The sequence below is a fragment of the Gadus morhua genome, chromosome 9 (assembly GCF_902167405.1).
Source record: "Gadus morhua chromosome 9, gadMor3.0, whole genome shotgun sequence".
Lineage (NCBI taxonomy): Eukaryota > Metazoa > Chordata > Actinopteri > Gadiformes > Gadidae > Gadus > Gadus morhua.
This window is the reverse complement of record NC_044056.1, coordinates 18138553-18160614: the sequence shown is the minus strand read 5'-3', so window position 1 is coordinate 18160614 and position 22062 is coordinate 18138553. Positions and strand designations below refer to the sequence as shown.

Sequence of the window (22062 nt, the reverse complement as noted above, 5' to 3'; positions counted from 1 at the left end):
CCGTTATGTGGGGCACAGGGGCAGCATGCCCTTAGATCAACAAAAGAGAGGACCAGTGAGCCAAAGCCTACTGTAATGGGACATGGGGGTCGTTGTTTTGGTTTATCCTTCCGTGTTAATGCCGACATGCGTTTGCAACAGTAGGGCTTGTACATCGCACTGATCGCCCCCTGTTGGGAAGTATAGGCGCATAGGAATGTTATTGTGTAGTAATTAGTAAATAGTTGTCTCTAATCTAATTAAGCGTGAAATAATTTGACACTATAGAGAATCATTGTTGTGGTTGAAACTGACACAACTTTTCTAATGGGAGATGTGGGAAACCAAAGTTTGGTTCATTTAGGATTATACATTATTACAACTATTATTCCAAAAATTGCTTAATGTTGCCAACAAAAATATCATATGATGCAGATCGCTATAACTCTTAGACTATTCCTGTTATCCCAATAAAGCTGGCTGTACATGCTCGGTGCATTTTTTGACCTTCTTTGATAAAAGCCAGATTAGTCCCAAATGATAACCAAAAGCATGGAGGGAAGGGGGTTACATTTTCTCTGCAATTTTACTACGATGTTCCTTTTTCCCACCTCCGCATATTTTGTCAAACTGGGGCGCCGAGGTCCTCTAGCTGATAGACCACCCATCTCTCTAGGACCAGGACAATAAAACGTTCCTTTGTTTGGGGTTGGGAGTGCATTGGGAAGAGACTATGAGAAGTAGCAAGAGGGAAGTGTATAAGGCTGTTCTCTCGACAAAAACGTAATTATTTCATGGGAACTTGAAAACACTTATTCGTGGATAAGAGACCTTGGTATATGAATAGTGTGGTACGGGTAGTCTGCTCATCAAGTCTTTACCCGTCGCTACATGAAAACAGGGTGCGTCAGACTCTTTGGGGTATTAGACATTGCATGCAGGCAAAGCCAAAAACGTGTTGAAGTATTTTCTTTTTTTTTTTGGATTAAGATGAATGTGTATGTGACCAATTCGTCAGGTGGTTACTCATGGTAGAAAAAGTTAGCTTTAGCTTAAATTGACAAGAAAATGTCATCTGGTTAACTTTTTCAACTGTGTAAACAGGGCGTTTGTGTATCCTTGTATACCTGACCACAAAAAACCTCTTAGCAACATGATATGAAACACGGTTTGGGAGTGTGGTGGCACGTGGGCCGGTGATTAAGTGTCTGGAACACTTTAGGACACTTGGCAACAGGAACAGTGAGAGCGATGGAAGACATGATTCATCCATTACAACCAAAAGAATAACAAATGGTCTTGGCAGCGGATGTGCGGTGTGTGCTCCGTGATAGCGCAGAAAAAAAACACACAATGCAATTCAAAACACCTGCGCTCTATTTACAAAACCACCATTGTGTCTCGAAAACCTAACCCTCCCTCACCAACACATCATAGGAAGGCCCAAACCAACCGATCGGTGGCCTCAATTAATAATAATAATAATTCAGGCCATCGTTACCAATCTCTTGGTCCATGTGAGGGGAACCCAAGGTTTAGATACCCAGGGGTTACAGAGTTCACAAAATGGCCTTTATCTATTCCGTCTTATCACAAAAAAGGTTGCTGATACGCACTTGTGGGCCTGTCGTGGTGCACACCCTGGTGATGGCTTGCGTGGCTCTTTTGAGTACGACACTCACACTCAGCCCTCTGCTTTTAATCCTCACAGGGAAAGACCCTGATCCCTCATGGGGGACTACATAGGATGGCCACACCTGTTGATTTTACCATTAGCTACATTTTTATATTACATTAAATTGAAAACAAATAACGACAATCCTCATTTAACTGATGAGTATTGCCATCTGAATTCAGTACAAGGACAATAAAAACATACAAAAGCAGAGTTTCATCGTATTTCATTAAGTTACAAGAAATTCCAGTACTTGTTAGTTTCCTTTATTGATGCAATTTTAAAGCAACAGCTATTCACATTTCCTCTTGATCATACATTCATAGAAATATATATTGACAAAATAATACATTTGGAAAACTTTTTTTCATGACAAAAGAAAATTTGCTACTTGGTTGCAACTGCAGTGGTTTCATGTGCTCTACAGAATAACCCAATAACTATCTCCTTTTTAATATAATTATATATTCAACATTTAATGGGGTTAACATAACATTCAGATTCTTTTTCACATTGTCTTTTGCACCAACATAGAATATAAAAATACAAGTATTAAATAATAACAAATAAACAAACAAGTCAAACATAATTGAAAGCCATGTGCAAGAGAGTTAAGAAACAAATACATTCATTTAAAACTAAAGTGGCTGTTCAGAGTTCTGCATTTTTAGTAAGTGGTGCTTCCAGGATTTTTAAAGACGAACAGATGAACAAATGACTTTGACCCTGCCAACTTAAAAGTTTTAAGATGTATTAATGTCGGGATAGCAAGCTAAAAGAGAAAAAGGGTTTAAACAGCAGTGCATCACTTATTGTAATATCGGAAGAGAGAAACAGGAAACCACATCGGGCCCCTACACATCTGAACTCTCTTCACCTCCAATATTAAAAACTCTACTTGTGGAGGTAACGAATAAAAGACTGAACTGAGGCTGACAATGTCTGTTTATAAATAAAACATTTTATCTCTAACAAATCTATATTTCCACAACAATCCATGGCCCACATAGCAGCCTATTAAAAGGGCTTAAATATAATGCAATGACTGCAAAAACAAACAATGTGCAGTCAATTGAATAATTGTAAGGACCAAGAATACACCCCCTCAAGAAAAAGACTCCTTTAGCCATTGTAGATATTGCAAAGAGAAATAAGGACTTCCTGAAATAAACCACTTAGACTGTGACCTTGCCCGAGCCCATTAACCACTAACAGGATGTTGTAAGTTCAAAACGCTGACCCTGAAGCCCAGCCCAAATACCTTCACTCCCAAAGTGCATAAACTGATCCTCTTTTGATTGGTCGCAGATGAATTTGAATGTTCATCCCATCAACAAAATTGGGATCCAACAACGGACACACGCTCACAGAAATCTTTTTATGAATCTAGCCTACAAGGTTATGTTGGTTCACACATTATACATGTCCTGAAACAGTTAAGACTAATCTGAGATTACATTTCTTAAATTGAAAATGAAATGGGAATTCAAGTCATCAAAAAACAAGACACACCCAAATGGACCAACTAGCCCAAGCAAGCGTTAATGCCAACATTGGCAGAATTAGTTTTGATGGTTCCTCAAGCCTTAAGCATGCGGTTGCATCTGTGCGTGGGTGGATAGATGGCTGAATAGCACTGTTTAAACACGTGGGAGGAAATTATAAAAAATAATAATAATAGGTCCAGCATAATCTGGTCCTGCCAGAAACAGGGGCCGACATTGGCTGACCATGCGTAGTCCATGCAGAGTGGTTTGTGAAGCCGTCTCATGCAGAGCTCTTCCCATGTAGTACTTAGGATAGGCTTATGTGGTACTTGTTATACTCTCGTGTCCAGCGGATGGACGGCCTACAGCTCCCGGGTTCCTCTGCCTGTTCCACTGTGGCCCGGTCCAAAGCGTAGCAGAAGGCAGGTAGGCTGGGTTCTGGGGGATGTCGTGGGGGTGTCTTCGCCTCTGTGAAAGATTGACGCAAAAGATGGAATGCTGAATGAGCATCTCACATTGTGAACTTAAGTCACATAACTTATAAAATTACGTGTCCTCCCTTAAGTGACCTTTACCTACCGAGAATTTTGATTGGCCTTGAACTGGTACAGTGGACCGAGATGGATAAAGTTAGAAAAAGATGAACTCATTTGTAGGGTTCTTTTCTTACCATTTGTCAATAACAATGTGGACAGACACCCTTGTCTGTCAACAACTTTTTACACAGACAGAAATGTCAGACATGGAATGGTTCCCCCCTTGGAATTGTGTTGAATCTGGAATTCAAATTCCAGGTTCTACACAGGTCCAATCTCTCCTGCCTTAATAGATCTAGCTCTCCGGCCAATTCTCGCTCTACTGAACACCCGGCACCAACAGGAGATGCCAGTGAAATTCTTGGTGTAGCCATCAACGTTGGCGAGCCTTTTCCTTTTTTATATTATGTCTCCCTTTTGCCAAGCATCCTCCTCAGCCAGCCAACGGGGGCGACCGAAGAGAGACTTCCCCTGAGGGGATCCCCGTGCTGCGCTTCAGTGGAACTCATCGTGTCACACAGAGTTTTGGGGAAAATGGTTAAGTGTGTCACAGGTCATGAACATAAACACGTCCTGCAGAGTAGGACTCCTCCTGTCCCGCCTCCTGGGTAGGTCACTCCATGGGTCCATCAAACTCAAAACCATTCTCTGACCATCTGGCCAATCCATTCTTTCAGATTGCTTTAGATTAGCACTTAACGTTGAACACACCAAAAACTAATCTTTTTCGAAGACATTGCTAAGATGTATTGCTTTGTGATACAGGAGATTGCTGTATGCAAATTTGGTGTAATTTATTCAGAATATGATTCAATTAACTGCAGTGTGTCCTATTTAATTGCAAGGATTATAGCGTCAACATTAATCAATCCCCCATTCGGAAGATTGTAGTGGTTTACATACCCCGAGCCTTGAATTTTGGAATAAATAGTGCACAGATACATTGGCCTTTGCTGAACACTTGCTCTAGCAAATGTCCTCCGACCATTGGATACTACAAACACTTTACCTGCATCAGGTCAGCTTGGCCGTGCAGAGCAGAGCGCCCCCTGTGTGCAGGGACTCCACGTAGGCCAGGGCACTCTGCATGGAGGTCAGGCAGTAGCCCTCCTCTCCAATCAGATAACTGTGAAAGAACGACGCGTTTATTTTAATCACATCAATAGCCTTTCACTGCACCATCACTAAAGACCATAGGAAACTGACAGGAGACATAAAGAGGAAGACACCCGAGTTACCTTGGCCTCCAGAATACGCCTTGAGGAACACCCTCCCTAAACCATGGCAACACTCTAGCCGGTCTGCGGCCAGAGAAACAGCCACTCTGTCATGCACCACCGACAGGGTTAGCGGCTCGTCAACTCTCCAGACCACCCACCCACGCACCCACCCAAAACTATCAACGAATGCTCAGCAAGAAATACAAAACAGTCTTGGTAACTTATTCTCTAACTCCTCCTGAGGTGTATTGGCAGCAGTGAGGGTGGAGCAGAGGTGCAGCACAGCGCCAAGGAGTAATGGATGAGAAGGGAGGCTGACCCCGGGTGACCCCTGCACTAACGAGACCAAGACACGAGAGCGAGGAGGAGCCAAGAGCCATTACGGCCTGGAGAGGACCGCAAGGGAGAACGGCTGACTGCTGGAAGAACTTTGGGTCGGTTGCTGCACGGTCTGAGAGGAATGGCTGTCAAGTGACTGATCCCCTTTTCGATTCCTCTGAGAAGGCTGCAAATCACCATGCTGTCCAGTGTTCATTTAGACAGAATGGGAAACCATAAAGAATACTGGAATTCCTTGCCTACAGCCAAGCTCACCAGACTGCCAAAATTACAGCTGTGGTGATTGGTCTGTGTGTGATTATGGTGACAACTGTGTGCATGCACGCAGTGCATGTGTGTGTGTGTGTGTGGCCAAACAGCATTCTGTAACCGTGGTCTGAGCTCACACGCGATACGACTGAGTTGGATCACTCTCACTCACTTTCATCACTCACACCCTCTAAAGTTTAGGATGCATCATCATTTGCGTCGGTCTGTGTACACATGGTGGGGTTCTCCAAACCTACGCCCAACCACAGCGATGCTGAGCTGGGGAGCTGCGGTAGCTTGCACGTCCCCGAGCGCCGCACATTTTCAGCTTCAGCGTTATCTATGGCACTTTTCCTAGAACCGTTCCTCTAAATGCAAAACATTCGCTTGGAGGAAAATACCGCTTGACAAAAAGTGGAAAACTGACAATATTCCTAATAAAAACAGATTTTTGGGAAGATCTAAAAATAAAACTGCACGATTATACATGGGGTTGATTTAACGGGGAGTGGCGCACGCTAATTTGAATAAAACTCAAACGACAGAACGTTGAATACATGGAAAAAGGATTAAAATAGCTCTACAAACCATCCTGCCACACTTCCACCACTTGGAGTGAGCGACAGACTGGCTGGAGGTGACCCAGACACCTACCCCTCGTGGATGAACTCCTCCAGGGCGGCACACTCAGACACCAGCTGGGGACAGTCGCAGCGCAGGGCCACGTAGGACAGGATGGGCAGCAGGTCGTCGGCGCCACTGCTCACAGGGACACACGGGTGAGGACCAGTAGGGAGTAGAGACACACACACACACACACACACACACACACACACACACACACACACACACACACACACACACACACACACACACACACACACACACACACACACACACACACACACACACACACACACACACACACACACACACACACACACGGTTGGCTGAGATGAGTGAGTCCCATGGGTTGGAGACTGACAAGGGTCCTGATCGGATCTTAATGGGAAGGAAATGGCCGCTACACTTCTGCCCCAACAACAACCGAGAGGGAGGGCTAAATGCCCTCTGAGACGATGGCGGCTAGATAGCATGTTCTCGCTGCAAGTATTTGTACATGTGGGCCCTCACACGCAGCGATGCCCGGTAAGGCTCGCGTGAGAGGGCAGGCCAGCCGGGTCCCTGAGAGCCAAGCGACCAGATGAAAGCCGACACTGGAGATGTGAGAGCTTGGCTCACCAGGGTAGGTGGAACTTGCGTGACTGTGTAATGACACTCCTAAACAACAATCCTGTGTGCAATCTCCTGTAAACACAAACCGCCAGCAAAAAGACATGCACGCACGCACACGCACACACACACAGCAAATCATCATCATGTGTTCCATTACAAACATCAGAACAGGGAAATAAAACCCGTCACTATCATCATTGCTTATTATTAAAATATCCCAATGCCACACATGATCAAACAGACCCAAAAGGACAATGGAAGGTTAGAAGGTTGAGAAGGAGGAGGAGGAGGAGGAGAGAACTGGGAGAGTGACAACATGAAGAGAAGAGAGGGAGGTTTGATGGGACAAAAGGTGCACAGAATAGAACAATTGAGCCGGTCACCCGAGCGGGTCAAGAACAAAACAAATGATTGAATGTGGAAACGCTTTTGGATATGAATGAAAGGATTAACAAAAGAGTAAGCAGAGAAGAGGGAGAGTGACGCTGTGCGTGTGTGTGTGTGTGCATGATTTAATCAGGTAGGATCCAAACAAAATTATGTGTGTGATATATATACTGTATATATATTTTATATATCAAATACAAATAAATAAATCACCATGGCGGGGTGTTTTTGCCAAGGAATAGTAAATGGAAAAAGTGGCTTAAGATTCAAAATGGGTTGTTTGTTCCCCCACTATCCCATAACAAATAAAGATAAAAAGGACTGCAATATGTCAGGACAAGTCAGGGAAATATTACAAATGATTCACAATTCATCAAGCAAGGTTGACCCATATTCTGAAATCAAGCCCTAGGGAAATCCATACCCCAGTTCAAAATTAGAAGAACCCTGGCTGTGATTGTATTGGCGCTGCCTCCATGAGCTACATTCAATTATTGCTCACAAATCTTAAAATCTTAAATCAATTAGACGCCCTTGTTTCGGGGAGCACAGACCAGAGCTCAATTCTGTCTGTCCGGTTTAGGTTAATAGAGTTAATTTGGGCTTGTCGATGGCTTCCTAAGGGAGCCATCGACACACACACACACACACACACACACACACACACACACACACACACACACACACACACACACACACACACACACACACACACACACACACACACACACACACACACACACACACACACACACACTGTATGTAGCAGCCAATTAAACTGGCGACATCCCATGGCTCTTCATTTCTATAGTGAAAAGACAACACATTCTGATTTAGAGAAAAGACCACAAAAAAAAGATAAATAATAAATGCCTACTCCTTCCACCCCTCATTGCTGTTGTAAATACATTGATAGATATGATACCGTCTTCCATTTTGAACGGTGCCATCCATATAGTCCCTCTCCTTGGTGTGGTGCATGAAAAACGAAAAAGTGAACATGTTTTTGGTTTACAAGATGATACACCCTCACAAAATAAGCCTTGCATTGCTTATTTGGCACTGCTGACAAGACGCCCACACTCTCCTGCTGTACTGTGCGTTCATTCTAGGTTCACTGACCCAATGAGCTTGATTCCTTGTGAGTTTCCCAGTTGCATTCTTTTGGTACTCTCTACCCACTCTCTCCTTCCCCTGCCCTTGTTCCTTGCAGCGCTCAGAGGACATCAAAAATACAGACGGACGACCCAATTTTAGGGCTGGCCCTTGGGAGGTGGTGCCTGACATGGGGCCATCAGACACAGGACCGTCCCCTGCTGGGCGGGCCCCAATGAGCCCTGATCAGATCTGACAGGCCAATGAACAAGGCCGGAAGCCTTGCAGGGATGTGTGTCCCGCTGGACGCTAGGATTAGTTGTTGTCTTTGTGCTGTATCAAAGTATGACAAGCATCGAGTTTTCTTTTTGGGATAGGAAAATCAAAAGATAGCTGCACTTTCAGTGCACTTTAGGGGGTTCATTTGTGAAGGCATGAACGTTTTCACTCACATGGCAGCGCTTTTGGGCGGCGAGTCCACCTCCTGATGGCACCTATAGTCCTCGGCGCAGACGCAAATGTTCCGCAGCGTTCGAACTGTAGCAAGACAGCACGCAGAACGTCATTGATATAAAATCAAACCAAATTCACAGGCGTTGGTTTGCTTTGGCTTAACTACATGTGGAAACAGAGCTGCGACACGGAGGTCACGAAAAATCCTCAATAGGGGTGGGGGGTCGCTGAACCACACACTGAACACTAGCCTGGCGGTTAAACATCAGACGCACCGATACACTCCAGCTTCCTCTGGGGGCAGCAGTCGTTGCAGAGCAGCTTAAGCTCCTGGACGGCTGACTGGTAGGGGTAGGAACACTGTTGCCCGCTGGCGTCCTGGGGGAAGAGTTTGAGCGGTACGCCGACAACCTCGGGCGAGGCGTCGCGGTAGCGTTTCATGCTGCATTCGAAGGCCTGCTCTCTGTCCTTGTACACCTTCCTGCACACACACACACACACACACACACACACACACACACACACACACACACACACACACACACAAGTAAAAGCAGCACTGGAGATCCACACCACTTATCGTAGGACTAATGCTGCCTCATGCTGGCCAACAATAGGAATGCAGAACTACATTTCTTTACTTTTGCTACCTACAATTTATGTAACCTGTGTGCTTCATTTGTGTTATTTTTTGCAAACCTATAACTAATTTGTGCCTATAACAGCCTAGACAACGTAGGAGCATGGTCAACGACTAATCCAAGAGCTACTATGTGTTTATTTAGCTTCTAAAAGTTAAAAGCCTTAAAAATAGCATTTAGGTACCGCACTACCTTTGTTCCCAGCTACATATTTATGCTTTTGCTCATCATTCTCCAATCTTGTTCCAAGTGGTAACATATTTGTTTGTTAATTGTAGACTGGTACACAAACCAAAACATTGTTCAAGGGTTTGTTTCAGGCTTTGGTGGACAGAAGCCTGAATTACCTGAAGAGAACCAGCAGGGGGCTCCAAAGTGGAGCAAAGAAGGCTTCCTCTATGCTGGCCACACACAGGTCCTTAGAGTTGGCTGTGTTCAGACACTCAAAGGACAGCAAACACAGAGAGAGCAGCTGATCTGGAACAACAGGCAGAGAGCCATAGGTCAAGACAGAACATCTACTCAATAGGCCGCATGAAACCGGTTCTGCCCTGTTTCGGTCTCAAAATCTGCATTGCAAAAACCAACGAGTAGAACCTAAAAAGTGATTCCTAAAGGGGGATCTCCAACGAAGCCTCTTCTGCAGTGCACCCAACGCTCACCAATGGAGATGTGGATGTCCTTGACGATGGCCTTGAGGTGCTCCCTCAGTGCCTTGACCTCCAGCTCCCGGCTCTCCTCCCGCAGCGGCTGCACAGAGGGGTCAAAGGTCAGCTCGGCGTTGAGGCCGCTGTTGTCGTGGGACGGCTCCCATTCCAGTTGGTCGAGGAACTGCTCCAGGTCCTCGAAGGAGTTCTCCCGGTCCACCAGTAGCGGCATGGCGGGACACTTCGCTCCCCCCGTCTCAGCCAAGGTGACCACGAAGCTCCGGGGTGGAGAGAGCGCAGAGTCCGGGCAGGGCCTCTCTGTGGTGACCCGTGTGAGCCCAAACCCTTTGTTGTTCAGGTTCTTCTGAGGCTCTGCGGAGAGCCAGTTGGATGAGTGAAGAATACAATTACCAATATTGGTTGACTTGATCTCATAATTGTTGTCTAAATGGGTCCTTTGTAAAAATGGCAATTACGTCGATCGATTATTGTTCAATCGACTTTGCATATACTATAATAATTTTTAGTACTCGTATAGGTTGCGAATCTGTACCAGCTGCAGAAGTCGCTGTTGCCAAGGAATATCCCTGAGTATTCTACAGTATTTCTTTACCAATATTGTGTTGTTATTCCTTAAACTACTCTGAACTTTTTTTGTCCACTACTTTTCATTTAGCCAAATTACAGAATGAATCCACCTTGATTTTGTAGTTTTACTCCTGAGAATAGCCTCTTTGTATGAATTCCTTTACACAAATAATAATTGTATACTGGAAGGGCAAAATTTACATTGGTGACGAATGCATTTCCCTTTTGAAAGGCTGTCCTTATTTTCAGTCGCATGCAATGGAAAACGTTGAAGGAAAACCTGTTTGGGGTCTACCTTGATGCAGTTGGGGACTGCCCAGCCGGCCTTTACTGATGATGGGGTACAGATGGTTGTACACACGATACTGATGCTTCCTCAGCAGTGTCATAACCGGGTGGTCCGGGCAGCTGTTGACACAAGGGTTTCCAAAAAACAACATGAATAAGCAACATCCAGAACACTGCCCTCTCTCTCTCTCTATCTCAATCCCCCTCGTCCAACGCAAACAGACGCAAACACACTTCTTGAAAATGGTTTCGGAAGTTACACGGCCACTCATGATGACAGAGCAGAAGAGTAAACAAACATTCAAATCTTGATAGAAATCCAGTTTCAGTTCACGTTTCATCTCCAGTTCCTGCCGCTTACCTGAGCAAGTAGGATACTAAACCAGAGACCAGCGTGGGATCGTCAGGACTCTTCTTGAGGTTGGCCTTCCACTGTTTGGGCCAGTCCTGCAGAGCAACGTAATACATGACCAAGTGTCAAGACCCACTCTACAGCACCAACAGAGACTCAGGGCTCTCCCCCCTGCTCTGCCGGGGGGGTCAGCGGGACTCACGTGGTCCTGCTCGTACTCCAGGATGTTAGCATAGATAACTCGCTGCTCTCGCTCCTCAGCGGTCGTCGTCCCCGACGCTGCAAATCTCCTGAAGCGAGACGGACACGCAAAGATTAAAACAATCGTGTACCGGCAAAAAAAAATACATTGCATGAAACCAAACCTTATCGACAAAAACGATGATCAAGGCCACAGCCAATCACACTCTCTACCTGTTGGCCTCTTCCTGCAGCCTAAGTCTTCGCTCTTCCATCTTCCTTTGGAGCTGATTCATTGAATTAGGGTAACGCAACAACATTCCTATTCAATTAACCATCCAGACTTATTATTTTGCATAACAAATGCTAATAAAATTCCTATGTATTAGATATTATACTGAATACAAGAATAACCTAATAAAAATAAGACTTAGTTAAATAAAATAAATTGAGGATGCTATAGACGTGGCCAATTAAATAAAGTTTAAATACATTTAGAACAAAAGGATACAGCATCCTGTCTGGCTTGGGCTATGATGAGGTTCTCCATCATCTGCCGCTGGAGAGACAGGGACTGTGTGGTCACAAACAGAGGAATGTTGGAGAGAAGTACTGCCATCTCATTCTGTATAGGACCAAGTCACATTCATTATGACCTAAATCTAATGATTATCTGACATGAGGAGGCAATGCATAGCCATTTATGTTCCACCTCAAAACAGCTATACAGAACCATGCATGCACCACATTAGTACTACTGATTGGAAAGCTTAAACTAAAATGTTGTTACATTGGCCTGAAAGCTAGGAGATGTATAGTTTAGGATGGGATTTAATGTGGTTTATGTACCAAAAGGTGCATTTGGTGTGGCCCAATACTGTTACTGGGACATCTCTTTGTTAATGGTCCTATTCAAAACGTTGTGATTGAAATGCTACATCTGGTTGTTGTTGTTGTTGTTGTTGTTTCCATCATGCTCAGCTGGTATGACGCTTTTTTTTAAATGGATTGAAACATTTATATTTGATCTAGCCTTTGGCTAGCCTTATTTCAAACGCTATTCTGTGATCTAAAGAGACTTAGAAGATGACGTTGCAACCCAGCTGCTGCCAAAGGCAGCTGTTAATTAATATCCCCAAGACGCAGGAGTAGAAGAGACTGTCGAAACTGAGAACACAAATCATTTCACGATGAATTACTAAAACAATGACCAAAACATTACGACCAACATAACACTCCGATGCTTCCAAACGGATGCGCTCATTTGCGAATTGACATCTCGATGCACACCACTGACCACAGTTGATCCCAGGGGAGCAACATTGTAGGCCTACCTGATATATTCCAGCAAACACCACGGTTTAGGGATCTCTGTATAGCTCCACTGCCATCTCGTCTAAGTAATTGTTTTTATTGGATCAAAGTAAGAATACTCAAATCAGTGGCCAAAAGTCGTGGCTGAAACCGATCTCGCCTACTTGAGAATGCACGCATTAATAGGCCTGCCTTTGCCTGTGTGTTTTGGAATGCTCGTCGACTCATAATAACACGTCAGTAAAGTTGCGGCTGAACTCAATCAATCCATTTCTTTGCGTTTGAGGAAATGATACTTTGTTATGAGAGCTCCCGCGTGGATACATTTAAACTAGAATAGTTTAACCAGTGTCATAAATACAACGGCCTACGCATCAAAATCTGAGAAGCACCCCAAAAAAAAGTTTTGGGGTGCGTTAACAGCTTCATACATTCTCGGATGATTAACACAAACCACAACGGGATTTACCTGTAAGAAGGCCTTCAGTTTTCTCCAGTAATCTCGCGGCTCCATTTGGTTATTATTACGACTGAACATTTTCCTTTTCTTTTCTTTTTTATGTCGGTGGTTAAAATAGAATCAGATAAACGATATTGGCGATTCAGTTAAAGTTGATCTTTAAAACGTGCTTGTTCCATTAAGAACAAGGAGTCAATTAAGTTAAAAAACAGTTAATCCTATATAATAACATATAATGTATTCCAAGATGAGTATGTTTAAATTAAGCTATGGTGTCCAGCCACTCAATTCGTGTGTCCGCAGGAATGGGTCCTGGAGCCATTTAAAAGAAACGGAGCAGTGATTGACTGCTGATTTTCTTCCAAAACATGCGATGCGTAGCGGAAAGGGCGTGAATAACACGCTTCATTTGTTTACCATCACGTGTCTGCTATTGGCTGTTCTTGTTGGACTGTCTTCGGTTGAGATGTGTGCTGTGTAATGGACATTGTTTCGAATTAATTGTATTCCCCTCAATGTTGCAGCCATTCGTTTCGAATGGATTGCTCAATTGAAATTGAGCTCATAATGGACAATAGGAAGAAATCTACCTAAACTAATCAAATAGACACTTTGGGGTAAACCAGAGATCAGTATTTCGTGGTTCATCGCGGGGGCTAGACTACTTTAGGTTACATAACATTATTTGCAGGGCATGCATTTAAAAGTAAATTTGGTGTTCAGCCTCACCCCTTTAATTTAGAATGGATTTCTGGGTTCCGTTGAGAGAAGCCCCCCCCCCCCCCACACACGCACACAAAAATCTAATAAGGACTTGATTAGATCACTGTTTGTGCCTTCAAAGACGTACTCACCAGAGACGTCTTTTGACAAGCTTGACCTGGGGCGAGCCTTGCAAGGCGAGCTTCATATTTAGCTTTCAACCTCTGGTTCACGCGTGATGCTTCCTCAATGGGCGTCAGCGCTCTACAGTCCAGACATACACATTAAAACATTTAGGAGTGTACAAAAATATAACTACTCCTATTGGGGTATACATCTTTGGGTATCAGCAGCTCATTTATAGCTTGAGATAGTATGAGATGAGAATCCTATAAGATGAACCGACTTGTTAGGACTGGTTTAGACTCGCCACTTTATCAGATCATTGTTTTGCTGACATGATGGCTGGAATGAAATGGTGTTTGCACAGGCCGTGTGAGGTTTGATGGTTGTGGGTGACCCTTACTTTCTGCTTGTGTCCTGTGATTCGGCTGTTTGGAGCCTCTGGAAGACTTCAGGGGGTACAAAAGGAGGGGGCTCCTCAGCCCCCTCCAACAGCTCTCTGTGGTGAGGAGAGTTTGATGGGCTGGTTGCTTTTGGAGATACATCAATAAGCGGGTCATATTGAGTGTCTGTGGGAAAAGAAAGAGTTACTATTTTGTCATTTAGTGGACACTTTTTTATGACTCAAATGACTTGAATTATTTTCATATTGTCATCTTGCCAAAGGATACTTGGGTATTTACCTACTGTTAGACTTTGACACATTTTATTTCACCACATATTCATATATATCACACATCAGAACTGAAAGAACATTTTTATCTCATCACCAGGGGTTTCCTCAGTACTGTTAGGGTAGCTGGCGCCCAGAGCCTTTGGTGTTTCTGTTTGGTGGGGCAGAATGGAAGGGGGTGGGGGCAAAGGGCTGGGGCTGGAGAGGTCATGGGACTGTTGGCTCCTCCCTGTGAAGGACTTGGCTCTCTCTATACACTGCTCTGCTAGTCGGAACATCCGCTCCACCTCTACAGCCTCTAACTCGCCCCCCTCTGTGATCACAGCAGAGAGAGAGAGAGAGAGAGAGAGAGAGAGAGAGAGAGAGAGAGAGAGAGAGAGACATTAGAAACACTTTGCTTTAATGGTGATCTCATGACATTTCAGATCTGATTATAACCTTGTTGACCAGGTTTTTGACTCTTCTTCGAGTTGATTGGATCAGTTGAGAGTACAATGATGACAACTATCGGTTACCTCTGAACCAGCTTGATCAATAGGATGTGAGCTGTACTAATGGGCTATGCAAACACTGCTTAAACTAGCTCTAAAATATAATGGATACAATAGCTTTCTGCATTAATGTATGTTTGTAATGCACACAAATCTTACTTTTCGTCCCCGCATCTTCCAAAAGTGCATGTGATATGTAGTTAATGCTCCTGAGGTATTCACAGTAGGCTTCCTGAGGGGCAAGAGAGATGCAATATGCTTTATGCTGCTATACCATGAACACAGACAACAATACAAATGTATTGTGTAGTTGTAAATACTGGATCGTTATAGGATCATTATCGTGCTACTATAAGGTTTGACAGCACATACAGCGTTTTAGGGAGAGGAAAGATAGTAGTAGTCGGCACTTGTGTTACAAAATGAAGATAACATTTTTGTTTACATAATGTCATTGACAATGTCTGATAAGATTTAAAATAGCTTTCAACCAGCAGTAAGACGAGACGACGTACTACCTTATGTTGGTTCTCTGCGTCCATTTGTATCGCAGTTTTAGCCATTTTCATGGCATTTTGAAGTGGCTTTAGTATTGTATCCGAACCAAATGCTGCCATAATTGCACCGGAAATAACGTATGTTGTTCAGGGTAGCGTTGGTTGCACAGTGTGGTTGTTTGGGTAGTGTTCATTGGTTGGGAATGGTTCCCGTTTACCAGGGCGAAAATGAAACCGAATTCTAAATTAACAATCTAAATTAACAATTGATATGTCAGTGACCCTCGCTCAATCAGTCCAGCAGGCAAAGGCTTATTGAGCGAATCTACCGACATATCAATTGTCGATCGTTTATTCATTGATCAAATTCATTTAAAGAGAAGTTGAGCAATGCACATTCGTCGTTATTTATTTCAATCTTTATGTGTTAACAACGCATTCTATGATTATTATTTATTTATTTTAAATGACTTATCTATATAAATATATGTATCGCGAATAATTTAGTTTTCTGGCAAGGGTGGCGCTGTCTAGCTTTTAGTCCCTGAAGTACATACAACTTCCGGGTTTCAATGTTTACATCTGGGAGCTGATTTCAAACGTTGCAAATCCAGATTTCTACTTGGCTAGAGTTTACGAAAACTACGCGCATTTAAGTTTGGTTTAATACTGCACCGTAACGTTTTAAGGACGAACGTTTACTCGCAAGTCCATTTAATTTGCAAAGGTAACTAGACCTGTTCTGGTTAAGATAGCTACTATACGTACCACAGATGATCCTGTTTTGCATTTTTATATCCGAGATTTGTTGTTTGTTTAACTATTCTGGAAATAATAGTCATGAAAAAGAAAAGCAAACGTGCGCGGTTGTCTGATCCTTCACAAGAGAAAACCGTGAACGTTATTGCCAGTGGGTTCCAGAAATCACCTGGAAACAGAGGGCGACCACGAAAGAAAGCCACGCCGACCCCACCACAACAACATGGTTTTAATCACAGTAACCCTCCATCACCAGAGCAGTCAGCAAGTTTTAACTTAAGCATGACAGCAGTCGGCGTGACACACAGTCATATTGACAGCAAATCAAAAACATCAGGTGGGAATGTCCTTCTATTATTTTAAATTGGAACTAGATTACTTCACATTTGGCCAAGTGGTCATTGGCCACATGTCAAGCCTTTGGCCAGGCCATTGCAGTCCTGTCTTTGTACTGCACCAGCCTCGTCACATGCTGACCCTGAATACTAACATGTTTCAATGCCTACAGGTAGACTACCCCAAGCTCTCTGTCGGCTCTGCCATGGTAAATTCTCACCACGAAGTTTACGGCACGCCTTTAACAAGTTGCCTAAGGATTTGGCCGAGCTCCCAGACTATGAGGACAGTGTTCCTCAGTCCCCCCTCCTCTTCCACAATGACTTCCAGAGGCTGGTGGGGGTCCCACTGGACCGAGACCCCCGGCTGTCAGAGTTTGTCTGTAAGAAATGTTACACCAACTTCTACAAATGTCACAGCGTCCTGCTCAGGTTTCTCCAGAGAGTTAACCTGCTGCCTGTCGGCAAAGAAAACGCTAGAGACCGGTAAATATGATCAAATCTATAATTAATATATTTGGAACCGTATTTATTCATATATACACATATGCATTCCATTTTCCATACGAGTTTGCTATTAGTTGGCAAACATTTCTCTTTTTCAGGAAGAATGAAACGAGTCCTCAGTCATTGGTGAATCTCAGTTCGACAAGTATGTGATTGTCCTCTTTCTCCTCCTTGTTATAAGAACTAAACAATGACAACTTTGCATCAATTGAGTTCACGGATTTAAAATAATCGCGCAAATAAAAGCATCCTCCATTCGATTTAACTGCTGCTGTTCTTCATTCCTGTTCGTAGTGCCGCCGTCTTTCACGGCCGACCGCAAGTGCCTCCACAGCCTGGTGTCCTGGGCTCACCACCACGGGGAGGCCTGCCGTTCCTGCCCTGACCTCAAGGAGGTGCTGGAGGGCCAGTGCTGGGGCTCCGTCCGGGCCGTGTGGGGCTGCTTGAGTGGTCACAGTCACATCATGGACACGCAGCGCAACGCTGGCACTAATAGTGATCCGGGATATGTGGCAGAACTAAGCTGTGCTCTATTGGGTGGCGGCAAAGGGGCCTGTGAAGAGGGCGACGAAGGAGATGTCAACACACAGGAAGAAGAAGACCAGGATGATGAAGTAGGCGGGGGCAGGTCCAGTCTTTCCGCAGCTGCTAATCGGACGCACCACTCAGGCCGGAAGGATGGTGCTGCGTACCCAGAAGACGGTGAGGAGCAAAGATTCCCTACACACCATCGGACAATCCTTCTCTCTCTGTAGCGGGTAATGGTGACCAGTAGTGCTATTGCAAGAGGCCTACTATTTTTACCACAGTTGATCCATTTGTGTTCACTGTTGGGGGGGCGGGGGTGCTTAGCAGTTGGATCCGTTGGTGGGATGTTGGGCTGAAGAACAGACCCCTCCTTGGTGTGTGCGTGTGTGTATACCCCCTGTGACACAGTTACCACATCAAATGTTATAATCTCCTTCAAAGCTGGTACTGTATACAATTGCGATGGTTATACACTGAGAACATTCATAAAGCATAGATGCCAGTAACATTTGGTTTCAAAGTTAATCCTGCAATGGTAACATTCTCCAGTTTGAATAAACGCATGTTGTGTTATTCTCTTTGGCTATTGTTTACCGTGGTTGTTATTGTTGTTTAGAGTTCCTAGGTCGTGAGCAGGTCCCATTCCCTCCTGCACAGCTGCGCAACATGACAGCAGACGGCGAGATGTCAGACAGGTTCTCACACACACACACACACACACACACACACACACACACACACACACACACACACACACCTGAAGGCATGTAAATAAACGCTTATACACCCACTTCAACATTTGCATCACTATGACAACACTAAGGTCTAGTGAAGCACAAAGCATGGTCTACAATAACATGCGTGTGTCTGTGTCCTGCATGATGACTCATTTGTGCTTCAGAGATCTATCTATTGAGGAGGACTTTGATGAGGGTAGGAAGAGAAACGCCTCAGACGACGAACTGTTCCAGCCTTATCAGGATAAAAGGTTAACTCCTCTTCCGCACTCGATAATCTTGTCTTTTCCCAAAAGTTTGATCTATTGGTTTATTTAGTCTGAGTAACACAACATTCCATGTTTTCATATTGAGAGCTCCCTCTCTTCCTTTTTTGTGTGTATGTTTGTGTTTCGTCTAGGCCTCGGAGAGTGACGGGCCCAGGCAAGAGGAGGCGCGGCCCGGCCACCCGAGAGGAGCCCAAGGTCCGAGGTAAACCGGGACCCAAGCCTGGCTGGAAGAACAAGTTCAAACCTCAAGGGTATGTTTAAAATCTAAGTCTTTGTCCATATTTCACACTTTAGCTTATTTTCTCATCAATGCAGGACAACATTGTCTCATATTACATTTCATCCCTCAATGACAGTCTCATCTAGAAAAGTTTCCTTTTAGTTTCATTGTACAATCATTCCGTAACTAAAGAGTACAATTCCAATCTAATTTGTACAATAATACCAATTTGTGTCGTTTCTCAGTGAAGAGCTACCCAATATCTACAAGTGTCCATATCAGGGATGCACAGCAGTATACAGAGCTACTGATGGGCTAAAGGTCAGACCTCATACATGTTTCCCAAGTATTATGTTACACAGAATGCTATAATATTCCACGACAAAGTATAACCACTGAAATTGTTGCAATGCTAATAATTATATTCTCGTATTGATTTGGTTTCTAGAAGCACATAAAGGAGCAGCACGAGGAGAACCGAGAACGGCCCTGTCCTTATCCTGGCTGCAACAAGATCTTTATGATTGACCGCTACCTGCAGCGACACGTCAAGCTTATTCACACAGGTGAATTAGGTCCCTTGTCTCTGTTACCTTCTTGGTACCACCTCCTCCGCAATGCAGTGGCTTTCACTCAAACTCAGGAGTCTTTCACTGTGACATAGAAATCCATTGATAATGATAAAAATGCAACAACATATGTGTCTAATAGTAATTCTTTCAAAAGTATTCTGGTATCAGGGTGACAATTACCCAGTCTTAATGGTCTTTTTATTGACTGTTTAGTAACACACCTGTAACCTTGCACCCAATGTGAGTGAGCAGGACGATGGCAGGGTCATAAAAAAACAGACATTACTAATGTGTCTTGGTACAGTGCCGCTGCTTCTTTCTGTCCCCATCATGGCAAAATATTGCATCTGAATGATAAAAAAAAAAAACTACACTAATCCTGCTCTCATGCGTCCTTTTGTCCTGTTTTTGACGTCATCGTGGTGTTTTCAGACGAGAGGAACTACATCTGTGACCAGTGTGGACAGACATTCAAGCAGAGGAAGCATCTATCAGTCCACCAGATGCGTCACTCTGGAGCTAAGCCACTGCAGTAAGTAGGTCCTCAGTCATACAATCTTGACTCCTCCAAACATTCTAAACCAGGATATCAAGCAGTTGTCGCACAATTATTGCCCCTTGAGCTATTTCAATCCTCCTTTTTTTTTAAGCATTATTTCTCCCATTTTGTAAAGTTCCCTTAATATCAGCCACCCGACTTCCACCACAAAGTAAACAAAAAATATACTGACCAAAATGTCATTGTGATCCTGTGTTTAGTGAAACTATTAATTTTGACCGCCAACACAATGTCCTTTAAACAAGCTGAACCTAACTTTCTTTCAAACTGCCAATCGAAAATCGATCCCACCTGAGTGCCCTCCTTCTCTCTCCCAGGTGTGAAGTGTGTGGCTTCCAGTGCCGCCAGCGCGCCTCTCTCAAGTACCACATGACCAAGCACAAGGCCGAAGCCGATCTGGAGTTTGCCTGCGTCCTGTGCAGCAAGCGCTTTGAGAAGGCCCACAACCTCAACGTCCACATGTCCATGGTCCACCTGCTGACCCAGGGGGAGGCCCTGAGAGGGGTCCCCCTCCAGCAGCAGCCCACGCCCAGCCAGCTGTACTCGGACTCGCACGCAGTCACAGAGACGGGAGAGGGGGCCCATCAGCCAGAACAGGAGAGATGACCCTGGAGCAACGACCGTCTGCCCCGACAGCTTCAGGGATTTGTTCGGGGGGGCCGTGGGTCCCTTGTCCTTTGTGGACAAAGACACTGTGTTTACATGGGTTCTGATCTCGGAGGGATACGCCATGTTCTCCTTGTTTACAATATCAGACCATCCTGATTGACAAACTGATGCCAACAATGATTTAAAGAAAACCATCTAAGCAGCTAAACAGGGTGTAAACAGTAGAAGAAAAGTCATCATATCCCCATTTTGATATGTAGGACAGGTTGAAGAAGGGTAAAAACTAAAGCCTGGAGCTCCAAGGAGAGTAAAGGTTACTAGCTGAAGCATAGTTTTGTCCTTGCTGGCCATCAAAACCGGAACTGTAATCGTTATGGGAGTTATGGTCTCATTTAAGCACTATGCATATTGAATACACATTTATTCCTTAAAGAGCACCACTGACATTTAAAGCTGCTGTAGCTTTGATTTGAGAGTTGTACAGAGAGCAGCAGAGTGATATTAGAACTATCAAACAGAAAATGTTCCCCTACGTTTCCCTGACATTCTGAAGTCTTGCATTTCACACCTTTGATTGACGGGCAGGATGGATTCCGTAATGAGCTGGGAGTGGACTAAATCCTTAAGTCTCATACAGAAGCCGGCGCAGTCAACTTGAAAGGCATATTTTCACAACACATTTAACGAATAGCTGACGGATGGCTATACTTTGTCCACAAATCCTCTTGAATCTTAACTTTTTAGCTTTGAAACAATAATTTATTCTCCATTACTAATACACCATCCAATTCCTACATTTGAAACCATTTATTCAATTATTCATTGTTGCCAACCCGTTCTTCCAGACGGCTCCATGGACTGTGTCTACTCGTAGAAACATGAACCTCTTGCGTAAGATGGTTTTATTGAGTTATTCTGAGGAATAAAACAAATGATTTCAACTATATAATGTAAACCGTGCAATGGCAGATGCAAATGTATAATACAGACTTTATAAGTCATGTGTGTGTGGTTCATGGGCTGCCTGATGTTTAGAGGGGTTACTGATGTATGTTCCAGCAGCAGTCTGTTTCTAAGACCATAAATATAAGCACTGAAACTACATCGTTAAAACTACGCCAAAATGACATCCCCCAAAACACCACGTCCAAGAACACCAGATGTGAATTGAAGATGGGGTGGGAGGTTTCTTGTCGGCCTCACGGGTCAAAGGTCCTCCCAGTGAGTCAGAGCAGAAAGTCCATCTCTTGGCTGAGCCCGGCGGGGCCGAGGTGTGTGGAGAGGGCTGCAGCCACCTCCGGGTCCAGCTCCGCACACAGGGACTCCAGCTGCAACGCATCAGGGGGACGCATGTT

The 22062-nt window shown here is 44.3% G+C and overlaps 3 protein-coding genes across 8 annotated transcripts in view; 1 reads left to right on the top strand and 2 right to left on the bottom strand.

The window, feature by feature from the left end:
• Positions 1-1898: 1898 nt before the first annotated feature.
• On the bottom strand, positions 1899-15783 carry vps9d1 (VPS9 domain containing 1). Of its 2 annotated transcripts, XM_030367321.1 has the most exons (17): positions 15634-15783; positions 15275-15347; positions 14722-14937; positions 14355-14520; positions 13981-14092; positions 11864-11926; positions 11587-11639; positions 11375-11462; positions 11182-11267; positions 10828-10940; positions 9960-10316; positions 9645-9774; positions 8932-9137; positions 8656-8740; positions 6140-6244; positions 4687-4803; positions 1899-3609 (listed from the first exon to the last, which is right to left on the bottom strand). In XM_030367321.1, the coding sequence occupies exons 1-16, from the start codon at positions 15730-15732 to the stop codon at positions 4692-4694; spliced, it is 2064 nt and encodes a 687-aa protein (XP_030223181.1). In that variant the 5' UTR covers positions 15733-15783; the 3' UTR covers positions 1899-3609; positions 4687-4691. The 2 variants fall into 2 exon arrangements, with proteins under 2 accessions (XP_030223181.1, XP_030223183.1); XM_030367323.1 differs by lacking the exons at positions 13981-14092; positions 14355-14520; positions 14722-14937; positions 15275-15347; positions 15634-15783 and adding an exon at positions 13136-13528.
• Positions 15784-16155: 372 nt separating this feature from the next.
• Positions 16156-21708, top strand: znf276 (zinc finger protein 276). Of its 3 annotated transcripts, XM_030367325.1 has the most exons (12): positions 16157-16339; positions 16524-16708; positions 16880-17192; positions 17312-17358; positions 17508-17915; positions 18358-18436; positions 18643-18729; positions 18879-18998; positions 19213-19288; positions 19416-19533; positions 19972-20071; positions 20416-21708. In XM_030367325.1, the coding sequence occupies exons 2-12, from the start codon at positions 16654-16656 to the stop codon at positions 20702-20704; spliced, it is 1692 nt and encodes a 563-aa protein (XP_030223185.1). In that variant the 5' UTR covers positions 16157-16339; positions 16524-16653; the 3' UTR covers positions 20705-21708. The 3 variants fall into 3 exon arrangements, with proteins under 3 accessions (XP_030223186.1, XP_030223185.1, XP_030223184.1); XM_030367326.1 differs by having other exon boundaries at positions 16156-16708; positions 19972-20075; positions 20416-20644; XM_030367324.1 differs by having other exon boundaries at positions 16157-16708.
• fanca (FA complementation group A) overlaps positions 21593-22062 on the bottom strand; it is a 109492-nt gene continuing 109022 nt past the window's right edge. For all 3 annotated transcript variants that reach the window (XM_030367318.1, XM_030367319.1, XM_030367320.1), the window contains exon 42: positions 21593-22035. In XM_030367318.1, coding sequence (XP_030223178.1) covers positions 21934-22035 — 102 coding nt within the window. In that variant the 3' untranslated portion in view covers positions 21593-21933. The remainder of the gene's footprint in view (positions 22036-22062) is intronic.

Excerpts from the sequence above, each read along its gene's own strand:
- vps9d1 (XM_030367321.1), bottom strand. The coding sequence starts at position 15,732 with ATGGCAGCATTTGGTTCGGATACAATACTAAAGCCACTTCAAAATGCC. Across the intron at positions 11,927-13,980 it reads CTTGTCAAAAGACGTCTCTG|TCCCTGTCTCTCCAGCGGCA; the intron begins GTGAGTACGTCT and ends GTGACCACACAG. Across the intron at positions 8,741-8,931 it reads GAGGAAGCTGGAGTGTATCG|TTCGAACGCTGCGGAACATT; the intron begins GTGCGTCTGATG and ends GTCTTGCTACAG.
- znf276 (XM_030367324.1), top strand. The coding sequence starts at position 16,453 with ATGAAAAAGAAAAGCAAACGTGCGCGGTTGTCTGATCCTTCACAAGAG. Across the intron at positions 17,193-17,311 it reads AAAGAAAACGCTAGAGACCG|GAAGAATGAAACGAGTCCTC; the intron begins GTAAATATGATC and ends TCTCTTTTTCAG. Across the intron at positions 19,289-19,415 it reads GAGCTACTGATGGGCTAAAG|AAGCACATAAAGGAGCAGCA; the intron begins GTCAGACCTCAT and ends TTTGGTTTCTAG.